Source organism: Metarhizium album (assembly GCF_000804445.1).
Source record: "Metarhizium album ARSEF 1941 chromosome Unknown scaffold_9, whole genome shotgun sequence".
Taxonomy (NCBI): Eukaryota; Fungi; Ascomycota; class Sordariomycetes; order Hypocreales; family Clavicipitaceae; genus Metarhizium; species Metarhizium album.
The window spans coordinates 343228-365311 of NW_024467583.1; the positions used below are offsets into that span (position 1 = coordinate 343228).

General features: G+C 52.2%; 7 protein-coding genes across 7 annotated transcripts; 4 read left to right on the plus strand and 3 right to left on the minus strand.

Annotated features, from left to right (window-relative positions):
- Window positions 1-870: 870 nt before the first annotated feature.
- Window positions 871-3406, plus strand: MAM_04210 (1,4-alpha-glucan branching enzyme; the record flags this gene model as incomplete). Its single annotated transcript, XM_040823008.1, has 7 exons — window positions 871-949; window positions 1008-1132; window positions 1211-1486; window positions 1548-2239; window positions 2302-2637; window positions 2693-3323; window positions 3389-3406. The coding sequence occupies 7 exons, from the start codon at window positions 871-873 to the stop codon at window positions 3404-3406; spliced, it is 2157 nt and encodes a 718-aa protein (XP_040678887.1).
- Window positions 3407-4317: 911 nt separating this feature from the next.
- Window positions 4318-6240, plus strand: MAM_04211 (ATP synthase beta chain; the record flags this gene model as incomplete). Its single annotated transcript, XM_040823009.1, has 6 exons — window positions 4318-4328; window positions 4432-4576; window positions 4636-4657; window positions 4734-4819; window positions 4886-4928; window positions 4994-6240. 6 exons carry the CDS (start codon window positions 4318-4320, stop codon window positions 6238-6240), a joined length of 1554 nt encoding a protein of 517 aa, XP_040678888.1.
- A 1857-nt stretch (window positions 6241-8097) lies between these two features.
- On the plus strand, window positions 8098-11139 carry MAM_04212 (ATPase, AAA-type, core; the record flags this gene model as incomplete). Its single annotated transcript, XM_040823010.1, has 1 exon — window positions 8098-11139. One exon carries the CDS (start codon window positions 8098-8100, stop codon window positions 11137-11139), a length of 3042 nt encoding a protein of 1013 aa, XP_040678889.1.
- Window positions 11140-11535: 396 nt separating this feature from the next.
- On the minus strand, window positions 11536-13541 carry MAM_04213 (RNA polymerase II transcription factor related protein; the record flags this gene model as incomplete). The annotated part of the gene is made up of 2 exons (XM_040823011.1): window positions 11536-13337; window positions 13403-13541. 2 exons carry the CDS (start codon window positions 13539-13541, stop codon window positions 11536-11538), a joined length of 1941 nt encoding a protein of 646 aa, XP_040678890.1.
- A 1073-nt stretch (window positions 13542-14614) lies between these two features.
- MAM_04214 (2-oxoglutarate dehydrogenase E1 component) lies at window positions 14615-17831 on the plus strand (the record flags this gene model as incomplete). Its single annotated transcript, XM_040823012.1, has 2 exons — window positions 14615-17219; window positions 17287-17831. The coding sequence occupies 2 exons, from the start codon at window positions 14615-14617 to the stop codon at window positions 17829-17831; spliced, it is 3150 nt and encodes a 1049-aa protein (XP_040678891.1).
- Window positions 17832-18177: 346 nt separating this feature from the next.
- On the minus strand, window positions 18178-19569 carry MAM_04215 (WD repeat protein; the record flags this gene model as incomplete). Its single annotated transcript, XM_040823013.1, has 1 exon — window positions 18178-19569. One exon carries the CDS (start codon window positions 19567-19569, stop codon window positions 18178-18180), a length of 1392 nt encoding a protein of 463 aa, XP_040678892.1.
- A 436-nt stretch (window positions 19570-20005) lies between these two features.
- Window positions 20006-21643, minus strand: MAM_04216 (Major facilitator superfamily domain, general substrate transporter; the record flags this gene model as incomplete). Its single annotated transcript, XM_040823014.1, has 3 exons — window positions 20006-20104; window positions 20181-21149; window positions 21356-21643. The coding sequence occupies 3 exons, from the start codon at window positions 21641-21643 to the stop codon at window positions 20006-20008; spliced, it is 1356 nt and encodes a 451-aa protein (XP_040678893.1).
- Window positions 21644-22084: the final 441 nt, after the last annotated feature.

Sequence of the window (22084 nt, forward strand, 5' to 3'; positions counted from 1 at the left end):
TGCACGTGTACCCGCCGGCAGCGCACCCTCCCGGACCTCAGCGATCAAACAGAGAGCTTGGCACTCGAGAGGTCCCGCTTGTCTGTGTCTGGGCAACGTACCTAGGTAGGTAGGTAACTACCTAGGTAGTTATTACCGCCTTTTCTTAAAGTATACTTACTATCACTTGAGTTGGATTCCTTGTCGTACTCTAGTACTTCATACTTAAGTAGTTACCTGGGATTCCTGGACTCCAGACGTGTTTTACCAGAACCCATGCTGGACTAGTGCATGCACGAAATACAGACTGCGGCCATGAGGCAACGGAGTTGGCTTCCATTGCCCCTGCCCCTCTCGCGAGACTCCACAAGAGAGCTTCAACTGCCAGCCTCTGCATGCATGCATGTCAGTCAATTGATCCAGTTGCTAGCCCGCCGACGGTCAAATCTTGGGGGCACCTACGGAGTACTCCGACCCAAATCGCTCACCAAGGCCTGGTCCCTCCGCTGCCGCTCGCAAACCTTGGAAGCCTTCGTGTCGGCGTTACTTCGACGTCAGCGGAAAACTCGAGCCCCGCAGTAGCTCATTTGCCACTAGTAGACAAGCAGCTTAACGCTCGATATCCGTCCTCCCAACTTCTTGACCTCAATTTTGAAGACTCTAGGTCCTTCGCCGCCAGGTCCTAATATTGCTACGTCAAGGTGCTCGCCTCGAACTCGAGCGCCAGTGCCGGCGCCGCCCCATCTCATTGTGCCTGCGTTGAACATTTGAACCTTTGTCACGGACAACAACTTTATTGAGCGACATCAAACCTCCAAAATTCCAGTCATTGACAGGACTTGCTATCGTTCAATTCCACTATTCTAGCTAGGAAAGCCGACAACTGATACCATGACGGACATGCAAAAGCTGCTGAATGAGGTAGGCGCTGCCGGTCTTACTCCAGACGATATACCTCGGGATGGCACCGGTGAGTGACCCAAATTCCAACAAGGTACCTGACAGCGGCTCTCTGACTTCGGTAATAGGCGTGGTGAAACTGGATCCTTGGCTAGAGCCTTTCAGGGAAGCCTTGAAGCGCAGGTATAGCAAAGCTCGGGATTGGATCGGCCGCATTGAAGCTACTGAAGGTGGTTTGGAGCAATTTTCAAGGGTAATCGTCATCGATCCCACTCTCTCGATTCCATGCCATGCCTTCTTAGTGAAGAGAGCCTGATCATGTATCATCTAGGGCTACGAGAGGCTCGGCTTAAATGTGAATGACGATAACACCATTATATATCGAGAGTGGGCACCCAATGCTGTAGCAGCATCACTCATAGGAGATTTCAGTGCGTCAAAACTAGGCGGATTACTCTCTGCTCAACCCCCAAAGTTACTCACATACAACTCAGACAACTGGGATGTCAATGCCCATCGGATGAAGAAAGACGACTACGGAGTTTTCGAGATCACGTTGCCATCCAGGGATGGCCAACCAGCCATACCGCATAATTCAAAAGTCAAGGTTCGAAACGAAATCGAAGTAGGATGAGAGTGCACACTAACATGGAAACGAATGCAACTAGATTTCTTTGGAGCTACCCAGTGGCGAAAGGGCAGACCGTCTGCCGGCTTGGATCAAGTATGTGACGCAGGATCTGAGTGTATCTCCGGCATATGATGCACGATTCTGGAATCCCCCTAAAGTCGACAAGTATGAATTTAAACACAAGAGGCCAGCTAAACCCAGAAGCGTTCGGGTGTATGAGGCTCATGTCGGAATTTCAACACCTGACCAGAGAGTGGCGACCTACAAGGAATTTACGCGAAATATGCTCCCCAGAATCAAGGACCTTGGATATAATGTGATACAACTCATGGCAGTCATGGAACATGCTTATTACGCATCATTTGGTTACCAAGTCAACAATTTTTTCGCGGCTAGCAGTCGATATGGGCCGCCTGAAGACCTCAAAGAGCTGGTTGATACTGCACACAGCATGGGAATCACCGTGCTGTTGGATGTCGTGCACAGCCATGCCTCGAAAAATGTTCTTGACGGCATAAACGAATTCGATGGTACGGACCATCAATACTTCCATGGCGGTGGCAAGGGGCGCCACGATCAGTGGGACAGTCGACTGTTCAATTATGGCCATTACGAAGTTCTCCGGTTTCTCCTCAGCAACCTGCGCTTTTGGATGGAGGAATATCGTTTTGACGGGTTTAGATTTGATGGTGTCACGAGCATGTTGTATATTCACCATGGCATTGGCGCGTAAGCAAACTTCCCCACATTCCCCCAGTTACTGACCTGAATGGTCTGCTCACGGTGTGCAGGGGGTTTTCCGGCGGATACCACGAATATTTTGGGGCCGATGTTGATGAAGAGGCCGTTGTTTATCTCATGATTGCCAACGAAATGTTGCACTCACTGTTTCCCGAGTGTATCACTATAGCAGAAGATGTATCCGGAATGCCAGCACTCTGCTTGCCTCTTGCGATGGGAGGTGTTGGCTTCGATTATCGCCTCGCAATGGCAATCCCGGACATGTGGATCAAGATTCTGAAAGAGTTGAAGGATGAGCAGTGGGATATTGGAAACATTTGTTTCACTCTTGTGAATCGACGTCATGGGGAGAAGACGATTGCCTACTGCGAGAGTCACGATCAAGCGTATGTCAACATTCCATTTGCATCTAGTCGAGCGCACTTACTCACACATGGACAGCCTGGTAGGCGATAAGACACTCATGATGCATCTCTGCGACGCTGAAATGTACACCAACATGTCGGTTCTGTCACCATTGACGCCCGTGATTGAAAGAGGCATGTCGCTTCACAAGATGATTCGACTGGTGACTCATGCCCTGGGAGGTGAAGGGTATTTAAATTTTGAAGGCAACGAGTTTGGACATCCCGAGTGGCTTGACTTCCCCAGAGAAGGCAACAACAATTCGTTTTGGTATGCGCGTCGCCAGCTAAACTTGACAGAAGATCATCTACTACGGTATCAGTATCTCAACAACTGTGATCGATCAATGAATCAGTGCGAGTCCAAGTATGGATGGCTTCGTGCCGCTCAAGCTTACATCTCACTCAAACATGAAGTTGACAAGGTCCTTGTCTTCGAGCGGGCAGGCTTGGTATTCGTGTTTAACTTCCACGCTTCCCAAAGTTTCGCTGATTATCGCATCGGCATTGAGGTTGCTGGCACCTATCGCATTGTACTCAACACTGATTCTAAGGAAGCGGGCGGTTTCAATCGGGTGGATGACACCACTCGCTTCTTCACAACTCCGATGGAATGGAATGGGCGAAAGAATTGGACTCAAGTGTATATTCCATGTCGTACTGCCATGGTAAGCCCGCATCGTCTTTTGATGAAGCAAAGTTTCTGTGAACTGAAAACTAACGTAATACATAGGTGCTGGCGCTCGAATAAACGGTTGCGAACGAGCAGCGAAGTGCTGATAAACTGCTTGGATTTTGCAAATCATCGACCTCATCTAGTTCTCAGAAGTGTTGTCGACACCCAAACAATAAATAGCTTCGACCGATATCACAGCTGTCTGGCTACTAGTAACAGGGGTTCCCATCCCTTTGATGAATGTGTGAGCAGATGGCCTTGAGCCAGAAACAGAGAGACAACAACTCGACAAATCGGAAAAGCTTTTGAATGAAGTGTGGCTCACAAGCCTCTTTTTCTTCCCCCACCCCTGACCCTGTTTGCGCATATGCGTTACAGTAACTACGGAGTAGCGGAAAGGGGACGGAGGAGCCTCAGGTACCGACAAACCTCGTTTCGGTTGACCGAGGAGACAAATAATCTCAGTTCACACTGTGCATGTACCCTGGAGGGAGCTTTCTAGAGAGTCTATGCATACTAAGTACTTACTTCAGTAAAAGAACTTGAGTAAGAAATACCATGGTTGTAGTATGACTTGGACCTACAATTTCGTAGACGTTCTGTGTGAGCCATGTTTGTAGCACTTCGTACAATGTTCACGGGGCTATAGCCGGCATGCTCTCAACCTGCTGAATCAAAGTTTACTTGGCCAAGTTAAACTTGAAATCGCCCGGCTTTCAAGAACCGTTACCAGAGACGGGAGTTCGAGCCGTGTGTCATTGAAATTTGAGCCCCGGGATGGCGTCCCTGCAAAACCCGAGGTTCAGCACTGTGAAGCCCCACGCGCGGGTCAATTTCAGACTAGCGCATCACGTGATTCCCGACAAAGCTCTAACCGACGAAGTCGTCCGCTTCCCGGCAAAACTGCTCACACTGCAAATTCTCCCCCCAGCTCTAACCAATCTCTCTCCACTCCCATATCCGATCGCTCTCTGTCATCTGGCAAGATGTTCAAGAGGTGAGTCTTGAATTCTGGATGTACTGTTGCCTCTTTTGCGCGCCTGCTGCGCCAATTGAGGCCGATTGGGTCGACTGAGCTGACCCGTGGCCGTTTATTACAGCGGCCTTTCCTCCTTCGTCAGGGCGTCTCGCCCAACCTTCTCAGCCGCCGCCTCGCGACGTGCTCTCAAGCCTGCTGCTCTTCGATTCCCCTTAAACAGCAGATTCGCTAGCTCTGCCAGCGTTGGTGTCGGCAAGATTCACCAAGTAAGCAGGATACCTAATTCCGGCTCGGGGAGGCTTCTGGGGCTAATAACAACGTTTAGGTCATCGGTGCTGTCGTCGATGGTTGGTCTACAGCCTCTTCCATAGCCATTCAAGGGCTTTTTTCGCCCCTGAAATTCCAAGTCTGACCTGCCAATAGTCAAGTTCGACACTGCCAAGCTGCCTGCTATCCTGAACTCCCTCGAGACCGACAACAATGGCCAGAAGCTCGTCCTAGAAGTATCCGTATGCGGCTTTCAATGAGGATGAACCAATATCAAGAGAAAACACATGGCTGACAGCTATATGTAGCAACATCTGGGCGAGAACGTTGTTCGCTGCATTGCTATGGACGGTAAGATTTCAATTAGCCCCAACAAACGCGACATGAAGTGTTGCAGGCTCTAAACCACAAAACAGGTACCGAAGGTCTCGTCAGAGGCGCCAAGGCCACCGACACTGGCGCTCCTATTACTATTCCCGTCGGCCCTGCTACCTTGGGTCGTATCATCAACGTCACTGGTGACCCCATTGACGAGCGCGGTCCCATCAAGACAGACAAGTTCTTGCCCATCCATTCTGAGCCACCGGAGTTCATTGATCAGTCTACCTCTGCCGAGATTTTGGTCACCGGTATCAAGGTCGTCGATCTGCTCGCTCCCTACGCTCGTGGCGGAAAGATTGGTCTTTTCGGCGGTGCCGGTGTCGGAAAGACTGTGTTTATTCAAGAGCTTATCAACAACATTGCAAAGGCTCACGGTGGTTACTCCGTCTTTACTGGTGTTGGTGAGCGTACCCGTGAGGGTAACGATCTCTACCACGAAATGCAGGAGACCTCTGTCATTCAGCTCGATGGCGAGTCCAAGGTCGCCCTGGTGTTCGGTCAGATGAACGAGCCCCCAGGTGCCCGTGCCCGTGTAGCCCTTACCGGCTTGACCATCGCCGAGTATTTTCGTGACCAGGAAGGCCAGGATGTACTGCTCTTCATCGACAACATTTTCCGATTCACTCAGGCTGGTTCTGAGGTGTCTGCTTTGCTGGGCCGTATTCCCTCCGCTGTCGGTTACCAGCCTACTCTTGCCGTCGATATGGGTGGTATGCAGGAGCGTATTACCACCACCAAGAAGGGTTCCATTACTTCCGTCCAGGCCGTCTACGTCCCCGCTGACGACTTGACCGATCCTGCCCCCGCCACGACCTTTGCGCACTTAGACGCCACTACTGTCTTGTCTCGTGGTATCTCTGAGTTGGGTATCTATCCCGCCGTCGACCCTCTCGACTCTACCTCACGTATGCTTGATCCCCGTATTGTCGGTGAGGAGCACTACAACACCGCCATCCGTGTCCAGCAGATTCTCCAGGAGTACAAGTCCTTGCAGGATATCATCGCTATTCTGGGTATGGATGAATTGTCTGAGGCGGATAAGCTCACTGTCGAGCGTGCCCGTAAGATTCAGCGTTTCCTTAGCCAGCCATTCACTGTCGCCCAGGTTTTCACCGGTATCGAGGGTAAGCTGGTTGATCTAAAGGAGACCATTGCCTCCTTCAAGGCTATCCTGAACGGTGAGGGTGACAGCCTCCCCGAGAATGCCTTCTACATGGTTGGTGATCTCGCCTCCGCCAAGGAGAAGGGTGCAAAGATTCTTGCAGAGTTGGAGAAGAACTAGGCGCCCTGGCTATAGAATACCTGAAGGTGTGGAGAAGGAGCCTGTGTATAGACCAGAGGAACCGCGGGAGCTGGAAGTTTCTTCTACGCTCCATCTATTTAGTCTCTTTTGTGGGCTGTGTACCAATGATAAAACCTTCCTCTTTACCCTACTCACTCTCTGTCCCGTGTGTCTTGTTATTGTGCCATGGACGCCTCGCAATTCTCCTTCAAAAAGATGACGGCATCCGTTCCGCAATGCTCGGAAGCTTCGTGCTGTGCTTGGCGCTGTCACAGATGGTCGAGATGCCGAGCGGCCATTATAACAAACTAACGTTACCTATTTCAACCAGACAATAAAGACGAGAATCAGTCTAATCAGCAATGAGACTTGGAACAAGCTCTGTGGCAGACGCTTTATTTTCATGTACTTGAGGCGATATATACATACACCTCCAGGGCGCCATTTGCGTGCAGAAGCCAGCTTGTCAGGGAGCGAAATGACATAACAATGTTGTCTGGAACCAAATGACTTGTCCAAAAATGACCTAGCCGCCCTGCGAAGCCGTTGACAGACTGTGTTTGCTGCACATGATGCGCTTCTGGTAGCAAGTCATATCCTACGGCAGACCTCGAACCAAATATATTCAAGTATTGGCCTACTCTGAGTCGGCAAATCAGCCACTATTGACTGAAATTCCACACAGGTGCATCATCTGAATGGGTTGGATTCGCCAGAACGACAGCTCCTGCTTGGGCTTCATAATAGACAGGCCTACCTTGGTCGTCTACTAAGCTGAGTTGCTTCGTCGCCTCGTTTTCTAGCGCACGTGGCGTCTACGTTGGATCGTCCAGAACTAGCTTTGCCAGCTCCAACGGGTCGTCAATATCTCTTGCTGCGAGTGGAATCTTGAGGTCGTCGTACCACGCTGGTCCGAGGAATGTTCAGATATCTTGGAGAGACCTAGCGCCTACGCCTACCAACCACCAAACTCCCATAGTTAGCTTGAGAAATATGACACAGTGTGCTATGATAACCAGACCACGACAATTTTTGTTGAGTGAACAAAGCCACGAGGGAGATACGTAAACCAAGTGATGATACGCAGCTTCATCACAGCGCCAAAACCGCCTTGACGCATGTTTTGGTATAGGATTTGCCAGGTACCTGAGCCCTAGAGCAAAATCGGCATGACCAACCGGAATTGATAAGTCCAAATCTGATATTCCGAGGTATGTATTCGAAAGCCGCATTAAGATTCATAGCTGGGCGATAGAACAGTGGCTCTAAACCGGTTCTCATGAAGGAGGCTCCATTTATTCTCACAAAAACCGTTCCGATGCCATGCCAAATGGCCATCCACTGAACAATGTAGAGAGGCCAGGAGCCTGGGGCAAGCGAAAATTCTGAGACGACAAGGCTCTGATTGTCGATGGAGTTTGGGGCGGGAGCGAGGAGTTGAAAAGTCTGCAGGCCTGTTGTCTAAACGCTGATGGTTGAACATATCACGGAAGCAGTCCAGAGTTGTCATATGATGACAAAGGTGCCTTAGGCACCCCGACATCGGTACAGAGGCTCGCTGGTGCTGTCCGTCACTGGGCGCTCAAGTTCAAGCCCGCAAACATGACTAAAACATGTGGGTCTCCTCGCTCACTGCTCTGGCCTGTGCTTGCCGCCGCTGCTCACATCGACCAAGGCATCAGTCACGACGTCAAGTTGAACTCACTCCATCCAGGATGCAGCAGCCCAAGCATCGGTCGGCATTGCGGCTGGGCCATAACATTTAGTGCCAAGCCCATTCAAGACCCGGTTTGGCAGCCATCTCGGCGCACTCATCGTCTCCCTTGCGCGCCCGCACGTCTGTGACTTGTCGTCCGGATGCAGACCCCTATTCTCAAAGCTCTTCCTGCGACCATCGTGGCGACGGCCAAAGGTTCTTGGGCACTGCCTGTACGAGCCATTCACTCAACCCCTAGTCGTCGCCATGGGGCCGGCTCTGTGCCTGGGGGCAAGCCTTCCGATGACTTCGTCACGGAACACGACAATGAGCCCGAGCTGCAACCTGCCACCGGGACCACCGGTGGTCGTCCGAGAAACCATACAGGTAGTGCTCTGAAGAGCCGCCTGGCTCGACGACGAGCAGCCTCCGCTCTGCCGCCAGTCACCCTGCCGTCCGAGTTCCTCCATAACAACGTATCCCTGTACGCCGTCGAGAGACTACCCCGGCTGCCGGCGGCGCTTGTTGAAGATGCCACCCGCGACAAGCTGTCGCGACTTTTCCAAGGCCATACCTCCCTGTCGAGACAGAACCACCGAGACATGCAGTCATATTTCGAGACTGCTCTGACTTCCTTGCTTCTAAGAGATTGCGAACTCGCAATGGACTTTGAGCGCTCCAAAGCCCACGACAATGACCACCGCTGGAACAAGCCTGCCTCAATTCAGTCCGTCATTCGAGTTTGGGACATGATCCTCGATTCCGCCTGGCACGTGGTCGATTGTATCTATCCAGCGAGACAGCCCGATTATACGTACAAAGTGCGGCCCTTCTGGTGGTGGGATATATACAAAGACCTTGATCGCCGCACCTCGAACTTTCGGGACCAACTTCTTGCCCTCACCGTTGCCCTAGACGAACAGCTCAGTCATGCCGAACAGCTTGCCTACCCCTTATCTCATGCCGTTGTCGATCTACCAGTAGATACTCTCATGTCTATACAGAACGCAGTCAACCGCGATCTGCAAGCACCACCACCAGCAGTTTTCGATCCAAAATCTAGCAAGCGCCCCATAACTATTCTTTCCACGTCTGGATATGGTGGCAAGTCTATATCCCAAGCTGTGGGGGAGCACCTGGCTTTCTGGAATCATGCAGACTTGATTCACTTGGATGCGCAAGATCTCTCAGTGCTTGTAGGTGATTACTTGGGGCTGAACTGGGCGTACTCTCGCGGCGCGGTTTCCATGATGGGCTTTCGTGCTTCTGAAATAAACGGCAAGCTTGTGAAAGAGCCTAGCGGTGCCTCTGTCTTGAACGAGGAGGAAGACCATGATACGGAGGCCGGCATCATCGGACTGCGGGCATCTACCGGCTCCCTTGACGATGAGCTCCAAAAGATCAGACAGGGCGAATACGATTGCTTCAGTAAATGGGAGAATCTTAAAATTGATAAGATTTTGGACCATATTATTCGAGCTCCGGAGCTGAAGGCCGTTTCTCCCCAAACCTCGCAGCGACCACTTCTTATTCATCTTCACGACATTGTTGAATTAAGCATGACCTTGGAGGGATCACTGTTGCTTGGCAGGCTGAGAGCGCTGGTAGACACGGCTTGGCATCAGGGAACAAAGATTGCCATCGTAGGAACGTCTTCTTCCGAAAAGCCTTCTGAGGAATATCAGAACGCAGTCAGCCAATTTGCGGCCACCGACTGGGTCATTACGCGGCATCTTGAGCCAGACCGAGTTGACAGACGGACATGGGCAAAGACGAGTCCTGGGCAGGCCCGTTTCAGTCTCCAAAAAGCCGACTATTTTACGGAGAATATATGCAACATAAATCGCATGCTCAGAGCACTGAGCCCCGATGGCTCACCAGTGGTGGAAATTTCAAATGAGAACATCATGGCGTACCTCCATTCTGGGAACCCCAAGTTTTCCCTTCTACGAGATTCCATTTTGCCTATTCCTGAGGTGTATCATCTTGCCAGCTCCTTCAGGGCGCTTGAAGACCAAGACCCAGGGACTGGCCCTGTCGGATTCTTGGAACGATGTACAATGGGCCCGCTTCGACAGCAACCTGGCCAACGCTTCCTTGACAAAGAAGACAACGAGATGGACAACGAAGTGGACACACACCATCAGAGCCGCGAAGAGACCAAGTCTGATGGACGAATGGGGATGATGAAGTTAAATGAGTACGAAAAGCGCATCTCTTCCGGGCAAATAAATCGGGAAAATCTTTGCACAACCTTCGAAGATGTTCATGCGCCACAGGAGACCATATCTGCTCTTAAACTGCTCACGTCACTAGCCCTTGTACGTCCTGATGCTTTTGCTTACGGCGTGCTAGCCCAGGACAGAATTCCAGGTTGTTTGTTGTATGGGCCACCTGGAACTGGCAAGACGATGCTTGCAAAAGCCGTGGCAAAGGAGAGCGGTGCCAATATGCTTGAAATAAGTGGCGCGACCATCAACGACAAATGGGTGGGAGAGAGTGAGAAGCTGATTCGCGCGGTCTTCACCTTGGCTAAAAAGTTGGAGCCATGCGTCGTATTTATTGATGAAGCCGATTCTCTGCTTGCAAATCGCAGCATGTTTAGCAATAGAGCCTCACATCGTGAGCACATCAACCAGTTTTTGAAGGAGTGGGATGGTATGGAAGAGACGAACGCTTTTATCATGGTGGCCACGAATCGACCCTTTGATCTTGACGACGCTGTGCTCCGGAGGTTGCCTCGCAAGATCCTCATGGATCTGCCGCTGAAAGCGGACCGCGCAGCCATCTTGCGTCTGCTCCTGAGAGACGAGTCATTGGACAGTTCCGTCTCACTAGACGATCTGGCGCAGAAAACTGCATACTACTCAGGTTCCGACCTAAAGAACGTTTGTGTCGCAGCTGCCATGGCCGCAGTAGAGGAGGAGAACGAGGCGGCCGCCAAACACGAAGGCCCTGAGCCATACCAATACTCGGAGCGCCGTGTCTTGCGCCATGTTCATTTTGAAAATGCCGTGAAGCAAATACCTGCAAGCATCAGCGAGGATATGACATCGCTGAAGCTGATACGCCGGTTTGATGATGAGTATGGAAATGGACGAAGGCAGAAAAAGAAGGCGTCCATGGGATTCGGGGTCCTTGACAACAAGGGCTATGCTAACGGAGGCGAGGCGAGAATCCGTTCTCCAATCTCCGTGGAGTGATTTCGGCATGTTTTTGCAGCTTGCAAGCGGCTGGCCGAACTTTTCTGCGGCCAAGTTGGGCCCCATGGCGCTCTGAGCATGTCATAACAAGATCTGTGGTTTGTACATTAGCTGGTGGAGTCTTGCATTTGACTGGCATTGGATTTCGATAGACCTCGCACAAGGATGCCACATCGGGCCGGTTGGCAAATGCAGTTTGACGATTTACAAATACTACAGTCAGAGCATAATCTTGTTCTGATATGGCCACGGTGTCGTCAGTTCTCAAAACAAAACACCGCACACGACTTGGATATACATGAATGTACATCCGCGGCACAGACATTCTGCTGTCATATGCTCCAACCAACCAGTTATATTCCTGCGCAGTCTGGTTTGTAAATACGAGAGTCGCATTTAGCTCTCGGTAGATACTTGAATTCCCTCAGCTGCAAGAGCTCTCGAGTATTCAGCTCGTGCCTTGTCCAGAGCATCGAGCACCGGCTGCAATAGTTTGAGAACGGCGTCGCGCCCACCGCCAACCATGTCAGATTTCCATCTGATTTTCTTCCCCGTACGTTCAAAATGATTACGAATCTCTTGTTTACGCTGGCGGATGAGGCTCTCTCGTTCCTTGTCAGCGTCCTCCGCAACAGCGGAAATGCGGGCCGCTGATAGTTTCAGAGATTCCGCTAGATATTGCAGCTCAGCTGCACGATCTGGGTCCCCTGAGAGAAACGCAGTCCAGAATTGATGAAGAAACTCGAGCGTTGTAGCGTGCGTGAGGGTGCATTTTTCTGTGATGGCAGGGGGAAGACCCATGGGAGACGTTGCGTCCGTGCTGTGGCCATACTTTTGCGCCCGCTGTTGAAGAACGCCATCCATCACCTCCTTTTCGGCAACTTTGATGGCAGCTCTGGATCCGACTTGCATATGTTTCTGGCCCTCCTCGTCACTGTCGCTTTCGTCTTCGAACGAAATGGCAGCCCGCAAGCTGGCGCCTTCGCTAGACTCTGCTTCGAATTTTTGCAGTGTATTCCGAATCCTGGACAAAACCTCCTTTGGTTTTTGTGTCGCAAACACACGAGCATTCTCTGACGGTGCGGAGTCTTGTTTTTGGAAAAAACTATTTTGCTCCTTCACGTTGAGCATGATGCGGTGCTCGGCAGTACTGGCACGCAAGTCTCGAAGTGCCAGCTCGTTGAACTCATCCCGCTCCCTGTCACCATTGTCATCATACACATCAAACGGCGCGACGTTGGCCATAATCTTCTCGCTAAGAGTGTTCAAAGTCTTCACGATAGGTATGTTTGCCCTGGGCCTCATCTCAGCATCTTTGGCGTTTCCACTTCTGATCCCTCCCTGGTTTTCCTCGTTCCCTTCTAGATCGATAATATGAGGGACACTTTGAGCCATGATTTTGCTTTGAACGCCTTGGGTATTTTCAGTGACATCATACTTGTCGAAGAGGGGATCTTGAGAATCACTGTCGGTTATCCGCTCCCCTCTGAGCTTCTTTGACAAACGGCTAAGGAAAAATCGGGACCAAAAATCAGCTTCTGAAAGCTTTGGGACGTTTTCGTTATAGATGCGTTTAACTAGTGGATGCTGCGCAAATATCATTTGAACTTGCTCGACGCTAATGTTGAGCTTGAGCTCTCCGTCGACGGTGCGTGGCTTGACTGTCGACAGGACATTATAAGCCCCCCTTTTCTGATTTATTTCAATAGCATGGGCTCTGAGTAAATTCGTACGCGTAGACCAAAATTGTGAGTTAAACGCGGCACCAGATATCGATTCTGGTTTCGTGGTTATGGCCTCAACGTACGTTTGGTGAAGACTTTTATCTTTCTTCATCAGCGACTGTTGCAGCTCTATGTCATTCTTCAGCTGATTGTCATCGAACCACCTCACTGATGACGACGCCTGGGAGTTTACTGCGGTTGCAAATGCCATGGCCGCTGACCCGCTGCCAGCGCCGGCAGGAGTAGAGACACCTCCGGCCGTAGGCGTGCCGAGACATGGACGAGGAACGCCGGCATCGTTGCTCCTCATGTCGGCCAGAATCTTGGACAGGACATCTTTGACGGCCTTTGCCTCGGCCTTTGCCTCTGATGTATTGAAGTGGAAAAGGTATGTTGCAGGGTCACCTCCGTTGTCTGCCTTTTCAAATATTTTTAACATAACCTTGGCAGCCGTTTCTGGGGTCTGCTGAAGATCTGGGATAGAGGGCGTTAGAAAGCACGAACAAATTCGAAATGACGACATGGGAATCTTTTCTTACTCGTGATGTTAGACACTGGTAAAGAAATCGTTGGTGGCCCACCACTATTTGGAGTCCATGTGACAATTTGGTAGTCCCTGGTCAAGGTGAGGATCCCATCCTTCTTCTTAAACAAAGTGCGACCTGCCGGGGCGGCCATGGCTGATTCTAGCACGCAACGGCTGTGTGGGACGTCTTGTCTGCGGCTCGTTTATTCTCGTCACTGTGGTTATGGGAGCATCGTCCACAGCTCCCGTGCTGAAATGCTGTCGAAGGTGCCATGCGTGTAGCGTGAGGCTCCGTAGGTGTTGCTGAGAAAGAATTCACCCACCCCAAGTCGTGTGAAAAGACGGGTCGACGCGCACCAATCTTTGGGGGTGCACCTGAGGGATGGTCTGCGGTGCCGACAAAGGGCTGCGATGAGGGCGCTTTGTGAGTGAGACCAGGACCGGCCAGGCTGGTTGGTGCGTAGCTGACATGCAAGGTGGCCGTGGGGTTATTATATTAATATGTGGTGACACTCTGTCAGGCTGTGTGGCTTGTCCGAGGAGGGAAACTGTGGCGTCGGCAAAGAGTCTTGGGGACTCCCCCTACCCAATCCGTACGGTGTGAGGCGCCGTGTATCACACTGTAATCGTCGCGGAGGAGAGACAGCCGGGCGACAGTGCCGCGCCTGCTGCGACAAACACCGTCTCAGGACCTCTCACGCATCGGGGTCCACGCGGAGTCACGCACGCCGCAAGCGCTGCGGCGAGCACTGCTGGGTGGCCGGATTCTAGAGCGCATGAAGGATGGAGGGCCTGGATGGGCCGCCTGGAGCGCTCAAGGGGATTAGCAGCGCTTTGAGTGGTTGGCGATGCCCCTGTGACCCGCCTGTGCCACTGCCCTGACCTCCACCTCCCAGCGCTTCAGTCTGGTTGCCGCCACCCCGGAAACCAGCCGCTGTTGGGCCGCCGAAATTAACAGCAGGTTTTTTGTCTATAACTAAAGATGACTTAGGCAGATTTCCCAGCTTGCAACCACGGTCTCTCTGCCTTGCATCTATTGCCTCAACCTCAAGTTTCCGATACTCGTCAGTTCCGTTGCTTCCGTCTGCATTCATCTCGACCCGCCATTCTTTTCTGATCCAGTTTGCAATTAATAGATTGGGGAATGCGTCGTTCGATTGAGTGTTGACCTCATCCCTCCGCTCCGCATCCGTTGTCTCTCGTCTCCTCGTTATCAACCCTCACCATGCTGAGGAATCCGCTCTGCAGAGCGAGTTCGCCGTTGCTGCGCGGCGCCCGATACTCCGCAGCTCTGTCAAGAAGTCCCATCCCCACAGTCTCTGCTCGAACGTCACCATGGAAGCTCGCCGCCGTCGGCCGTCCGCTGGCTCCGTCGGCCGCGAGGTCCTACGCGACTGATGCCCTCCACTCGCCGCCGGACCCGAGCGACAACTTTCTATCCGGAGGCGCTGCCAATTACATTGATGAGATGTACATGCAGTGGAAACAAGATCCCAAGAGTGTTCATGTGTCCTGGCAGGTCTATTTCAAGAACATGGAGAGTGGCGACATGCCCATCTCCCAGGCTTTTCAGCCGCCTCCGAACTTGGTTCCCAACATGACTGGTGGCGTGCCTCGTCTTGCCGGCAATCTGGCACTTGAGGACGGCTCTGACGTTACCAACCATTTAAAAGTTCAGCTGCTCGTCCGCGCCTATCAGGCTCGTGGTCATCACAAGGCCAACATTGATCCACTGGGCATCAGGAACACTGCCGAGGGCTTCGGTAACATCAAGCCCAAGGAGCTTACCCTTGAACATTATGGATTCACCGAAGCCGACCTTGACACCGAGTACACACTGGGACCCGGCATCCTGCCTCGGTTCAAACGCGAAGGTCGGGATAAGATGACGCTACGAGAAATCGTAGCTGCCTGTGAGAGGATCTACGCCGGATCCTGGGGTGTCGAGTTCATTCACATTCCCGATCGCGAGAAGTGCGATTGGCTGCGTGAGCGTCTCGAAGTCCCCCAGCCGTTCAAATACTCCATTGACGAGAAGCGTCGCGTTCTTGATCGACTCATCTGGAGTTCCAGCTTCGAGTCTTTCCTGGCTACCAAGTATCCCAATGATAAGCGCTTCGGTCTCGAGGGCTGCGAGACCCTTGTCCCCGGTATGAAAGCTTTAATTGACCGCAGTGTTGATTATGGTGTCAAGGACATTGTTATTGGTATGCCACACCGTGGTCGCCTCAACGTTCTGAGCAACGTCGTGCGCAAACCGAACGAGTCCATCTTTTCGGAATTTGCCGGTACCCTTGGTGCTGAGGACGAGGGTTCGGGCGATGTCAAATACCACTTGGGAATGAACTTTGAGCGTCCCACTCCGTCGGGTAAACGCGTTCAGCTCTCCCTGGTCGCAAACCCTTCTCACCTGGAAGCGGAAGACCCTGTTGTCCTGGGCAAGACTCGGGCCATCCAGCACTACAACAATGATGAGAAGACACACAGAACCGCCATGGGTGTTCTCCTGCACGGCGATGCTGCCTTCGCTGCCCAGGGTATTGTTTACGAATGTTTGGGCTTCCACTCTCTACCTGCCTTCTCCACTGGCGGCACGATCCACCTGGTCGTCAACAACCAAATTGGCTTTACAACTGACCCTCGATTTGCCCGCTCTACAGCCTACTGCACAGACATCGCCAAGGCTATCGATGCGCCCGTCTTCCACGTCAATGCGGATGACGTCGAAGCTGTCAATTTCGTTTGCCAGCTGGCTGCTGACTGGCGTGCTGAGTTCCAGCACGATGTTGTCATTGACTTAATCTGCTACCGAAAGTATGGCCACAACGAAACGGATCAGCCGTCGTTCACCCAGCCCCTTATGTACAAGAGAATTCAGCAGAAGGAGCCCCAGATTGATGTCTACGTCAACAAACTTCTGCGCGAGGGCACTTTCACCAAGGAAGACATCGAAGAGCACAAGCAATGGGTTTGGGGTATGCTTGAAGAGAGCTTCGACAAGTCCAGGGACTACACTCCCACCTCCAAAGAGTGGACTACTTCTGCTTGGAATGGTTTCAAGTCCCCCAAGGAGCTGGCCACTGAGGTCCTCCCCCACCACGCTACTGGCGTGGACAGGAAGACTTTAGATCACGTCGGTGAGGTCATTGGCTCTGCCCCTGAAGGTTTCCATATCCATCGTAACTTGAAGCGCATTCTTGCCAACCGGAGCAAGTCTGTCGTTGAAGGTAAAAACATTGATTTCCCCACAGCGGAGGCTCTAGCGTTTGGCACTTTGGTCACTGAAGGATACCACGTTCGCGTTTCTGGTCAAGACGTTGAACGAGGCACATTCTCCCAGCGTCATGCCGTGTTCCACGACCAAGAGAACGAAAAGACATACACCCCGTTGCAACATATCAGCAAAGACCAGGGAAAATTTGTCATCTCCAACTCCTCCTTGAGTGAATTTGGTGCTCTTGGGTTCGAGTACGGCTATTCTTTGCAGTCACCCAATGCCTTGGTTATGTGGGAAGCTCAGTTTGGTGACTTTGCCAACAACGCTCAGTGTATTATCGACCAGTTCATTGCCTCTGGAGAAGTCAAATGGATGCAGCGAACTGGTCTTGTTATGTCACTCCCCCACGGGTACGATGGCCAAGGTCCCGAGCACTCGTCTGGTCGTCTGGAACGTTATCTCCAGCTGTGTAACGAGGATCCTCGCATTTTTCCAACCGAGGAGAAGCTTGCGAGACAGCACCAAGACTGCAATATGCAGATTGCCTACATGACAACCCCTGCTAACCTGTTCCATGTTCTTCGCCGACAGATGCACCGACAGTTCCGAAAGCGTAAGTCATCTTCCCGGCCACCCAGTTCAGTACAATTCCATCAAAGATGACCTCTAACTTGTGTCAGCTCTCGTGATATTCTTTTCCAAGTCTTTGCTCCGCCACCCGCTCGCTCGCTCTGATATTGAGGACTTCAGCGGCAAGAATGCTGGCTTCCAATGGATCATCCCTGATTCGGAACATCAAACTGGTGCAATCAAGGCCCCCGAAGATATTGACCGTGTCATTTTGTGTACTGGTCAGGTCTGGGCTGCCCTACATAAGTACCGGGCCGACAACAATATTGACAACGTGGCGTTCACCCGCATTGAGCAGTTGAACCCATTCCCTTGGCAGCAGCTGAAAGAAAACCTCGACATGTACCCTAACGCCAAAACCATTGTCTGGGCTCAGGAGGAGCCTCTCAACGCTGGTGCTTGGAGCTTCACCCAACCTCGTATCGAGACTCTTCTCAACCAAACTAAATACCACGACCGAAAACATGTCATGTATGCTGGTCGTAACCCGAGTGCGTCTGTTGCCACTGGCGCGAAACATTTACACAAGAAAGAAGAAGGGGATTTGTTGGAAATGGCTTTCAGCGTGAAGCAGGACAAGCTGAAGGGCGAGTAAAGGTCGGAAATATTATTAGAATAATCGGAGGGGGTTCGTGGGGAAGTGCGACAGTGCGACAGTGTCATCGCGGAAGGTTTAGCCATGGAGTCATGCCTTTAGTGCATGCACGATGGCTCAAAGGTAGGCTCCCTTTGTGTAGTAACTGTATCATAAAAACACCCTCTGGGGGCAACTACTTATAGTAGTAGCTGTACCATTGTTTCCATAGCGTGGCTTCGGTACGGTAGAAGATAGCACGTGTTTGTTTTGTTTGGTTACTTGAAGCCTCATGAGCTCGCGATTGTGGTCAACTTTTATTGCCAGGTGTTGTTCTGTTTATTTGTCCGACATGCTCTATCTCCACTCATACATGTTGTTCCAAACCTCCCGCCTCCGGTGCATCATCAACCTGTACTTGCCACGAGCGGACTATCCCATCGTCACCAGTAGTTACCAGCATCTCCTCGTCTCCTCGTTTCTCAGACCCGGCATCATAACGCCGACACCAGGTTATATGATTGACCTCAAATGGCCCATGGGAATTGGGCATTGTAGTCAGCAGCTCCCATGCCGTCGGTATTGGTGTAACCATTGAACGCTGGAAATCATTCTGCCCCTCAAAGACTGCCAAAGATGGAGGCGGGCTGTCAACTTCTTTATAAAGGGCAACCTTGCCGTCCCTCCCTGTGCTGGCAACCATGCCGGAATCCTTGCTCCAGGAGACCGAGTATACGTCTCGATCGTGAGCCGTGGGTAAGACAGCAGTACATGTCCATTCCTCCCTGGGAGACCTCCTCATGGTGTTGGGAATGCCCCCAAGAGAACTTCGACTGCCAGTGCCGAATCCGTCGTTATCTTCGTCTGGTTCCTCCTCGAGCGTCCACAGGCGCACCGTCCCATCGGCAGAGCAGCTGAGCAAGCGCGGGAAGCGACCGTCCTTTGGGCGAGGCTCCCACTCCACACCCCAGACGGTCCCTTGGTGTCCCTCGAGAACGGCGACACAAACCCATTCGCCGTCGCCGTCCTCGCGCCAGATACGGACGGTGTTGTCGTAGCTGGCGCTGGCCAGGACGTCGGAGCTGTACTGGCGGCGGGAATTTCTCCCCGGAACATCTGGACACCAAGCCACGGCCTTGACGTCCCCCTCGTGCTCATTGAGCACGGCAATGGTTTCCCACTCGTCGTCTGTTTCGGACGCGCCAATGTCCTCCCATATCCATACGGACTTGTCGCGCGAGCACGTGGCAAGGTAAGCACCGGAGGGTGCGAACGCACAGCCCTTTATCTCCGAGTCGTGACCTTCCAGGACGAGCGTGAACTCCCAGTCCCTATCATCAACGCGGCTACTTTCCTCGCCGTCTTGGCTTCTCACTTTTCTGCCCGACGCAGTGATTTCTACTTCGTTCCCGTCCGGAGCTGCTCCGTTCGAGGCCGCGGCCGTAGCGTCGCCTTCCCAGCGCCATAGCCCGGCCGTGGCATCAAAGCTTCCGGACACGAGGCATAGATTGTGAGACGGTAGGCCAGGCTTCCAGGCCACGGATCGAACGGATCGGGTATGGCCGCCGGTCAGGTTGCTATGGCACGAGAGCGTGGACAGAGAGAAAACAGTGACGGATTTTGCGTGGGCGGTTGCAATTAGAGGGAGGTTCGGGTGCGGTATTGATGCCCACGCTCGTTCATGGAGATCGGGCTGGAGTGGTTGGATTGGCGAAATGGTTGCCGTCGTAGACAAGCAACGGGACGCTGCGGAGGGCATTCTCATGCGCACGACTTTGAGCAGTTGAAGGGTCGTTCAGGGCCGATTGGCGACAGAGAGGAACCCAGAGCTTCCCCTTGGCATTTGACTCTAATGGTCGGAATTACGGGGATGGCCCTGTAATCGCAGAGATGGTGTGGAATGAGGCGCAAATGCGGCGGCCGTGAATGTGCAGCTCCGAATGTTTTGGGGCGCTGATAAGATATGAACGAGGAGGAGAGGTGGGGGGAAGTGGGGGGACTGCGGGAACATTGTGAGGAGGAACAAATGTATAATTACTAAATGATTTGCATGGCATATATTTAACTACACCATCATCTACTCGGAGCCTCGTAGGATTCCTTCATGGCCCTTTTCAACACGATGGCTGACCTCGGTCCTGTACATGTATGTAATAAGCCACGCGGATTCAAGTCTGCGTACTCTGCATCAGTCTTCACATTCGCAGCAAAAGGCGACTTGTCATCTTCTCGTCATCCTTCCAAACTGGCACCAGTCCTCCCTCGTGCTCTCCACCGCAGACAAGTCCAGATCCCTATGAGCAAAATCAATACTGCCAGAATGATAGGCTGCAGTACTCCGACGCCGTGACCTTGTGCGATGGCACCCACAGCAAATGGCAAGACGGCGGCGCCACCACCTCCAACGGCAGATGAGAATCCAATGGCACTGACATGATACTCTGCAGGAAGTATTTGGGTTAAAACGACAATGGCGGCCGGGAAGAGCGGCCCGAGGAAGAAACCCAAAAGCGATACGAATGATATGGCGCCGACTGTGGTGGGAATCAACCAATACGCTAGTTGGAAAGCAACGCATAACACTAGATATGCAGTAATGGCGAACCTCTCTCCGACGCGGCCCGTGACGAAACCCAGAATGATTCGGCCAAGGGACAAGCCAAGCCAGAAGAGAGTGGCAGTGACGCCGGCCAGAAGACCATCAGCGTGTCTCTCTTCCATCATGAAAGTTGGAATCCAGCCCCCTAGACTAACCTCTACACCAGCATACAGTAGTAGAAAGATGGCAACGAGCCATGTGACGGGCTCCCGTAGGACTGTGGCGGTCCTCGCTCCCTCATCAGAGCCCCCTTGGCGGAGCCGCTCGCGATGTGCTGCTCCAGTGGCGCCCCAAAAAGCCCACAGTCCAAAGGCAAGCTCAACACACACGACCAAGATGAAGATGTAGTAGAAGGAGTACCAGGGCATTTTTAGCTTGGCCACCATAGTCGACGAGATAATAGGTGACACGGTTGCGCCAAGGCCAAACGTCCCATGAATGATGCCCAACAACTCATTGGTTTGGTGCATGTTGCCGACCCACGCATTGTATGCGCTGTCTTCGATGCCGCTTCCGAATCCAGTGAACATGAAAAGTATGGGAAGAAGAGGGAATGGTGGGCAAAAAACGATTGAGACATATCCGATGAGGCGGAAGAGCGGTCCTAGGAATGCGATGCCTCGCTGACCAACTTGATAGTGAACCCAATCATTCGACAGTGCTGCGGTAACATATCCCAGGAACGGCAGTATGAAAATTGTTGATACAGTGGTGTGGTTGATATCATAGTAGTTTTCGACCTGATGAACATCAGTCTCCTTCATTCACGGCGTATCATATATAAGAAGCAGACTGTTTGACAATCCGCACACGACGTCAACTCACATATGGAAGCAGAGCCTGGTGGTTTTGCCAAAAAAAAAGTCGACGCGTATCAGCAAATCAACAATTCTTCAAGCTAAGATGGATGTAATCAAACGAGCTGGACACCAGGTCTGGTACGTACGCCGATACAGCCGTCATGCATGCCCATGACGAAGAACGACAAGTTCACACCGCAATATCGATACATGTTGATTCGTGGGCTATTCCATTGTTCACGACGTGAGCTGGTAGCACCTTGGCGGCAGTCTGCATCATCTTGACCATCATCAGCTACGTCAACTTCATCTTCCGCGTTTCGCAAGAGACTGGCGGTCGGCACGTCGTCGTCGTGCAACAGGTCGTCTTGGCCATTGTCACAGAGACGCGTCCAACTAGGTGGTGCAGATGCAGATATTTGACTCCTCGCCATAGCGACATGGCAGCTATTGCAAAGGCACACAAGAAGAGCACAAAGCCTGGGCGGTCGTTTCACCTTGAGCGATGCGACGATGCAGTTGCTGGATGATTGAGACGGAAAGAATTAGGGTTATTGGATCTGATCGGAGCGATCAACGGACGCATTCCGCCTAGGCGCAGGACAACCATGTCGGAAAGCAAGTTGCAACTGGGAGCCGCCACACATGTTGCATGCTTGAAAGTTGAGGGACTCGAGATTGAGGGCCATGGGCTCCCACTCCGACCAGACAGATATCTGGACTACCTGCAAGTTGCCCCCGATAACGGCAGAGGTTGTGCGGGAGCTGCAATGTTCAAAGGTGACGTGCACACGTCCACGTCTCAAATGACGACGATCACTTGGACAGTTGGTGCGGTACCTGGGTACCTCTGGCACCGCACGTGCCCATGACTG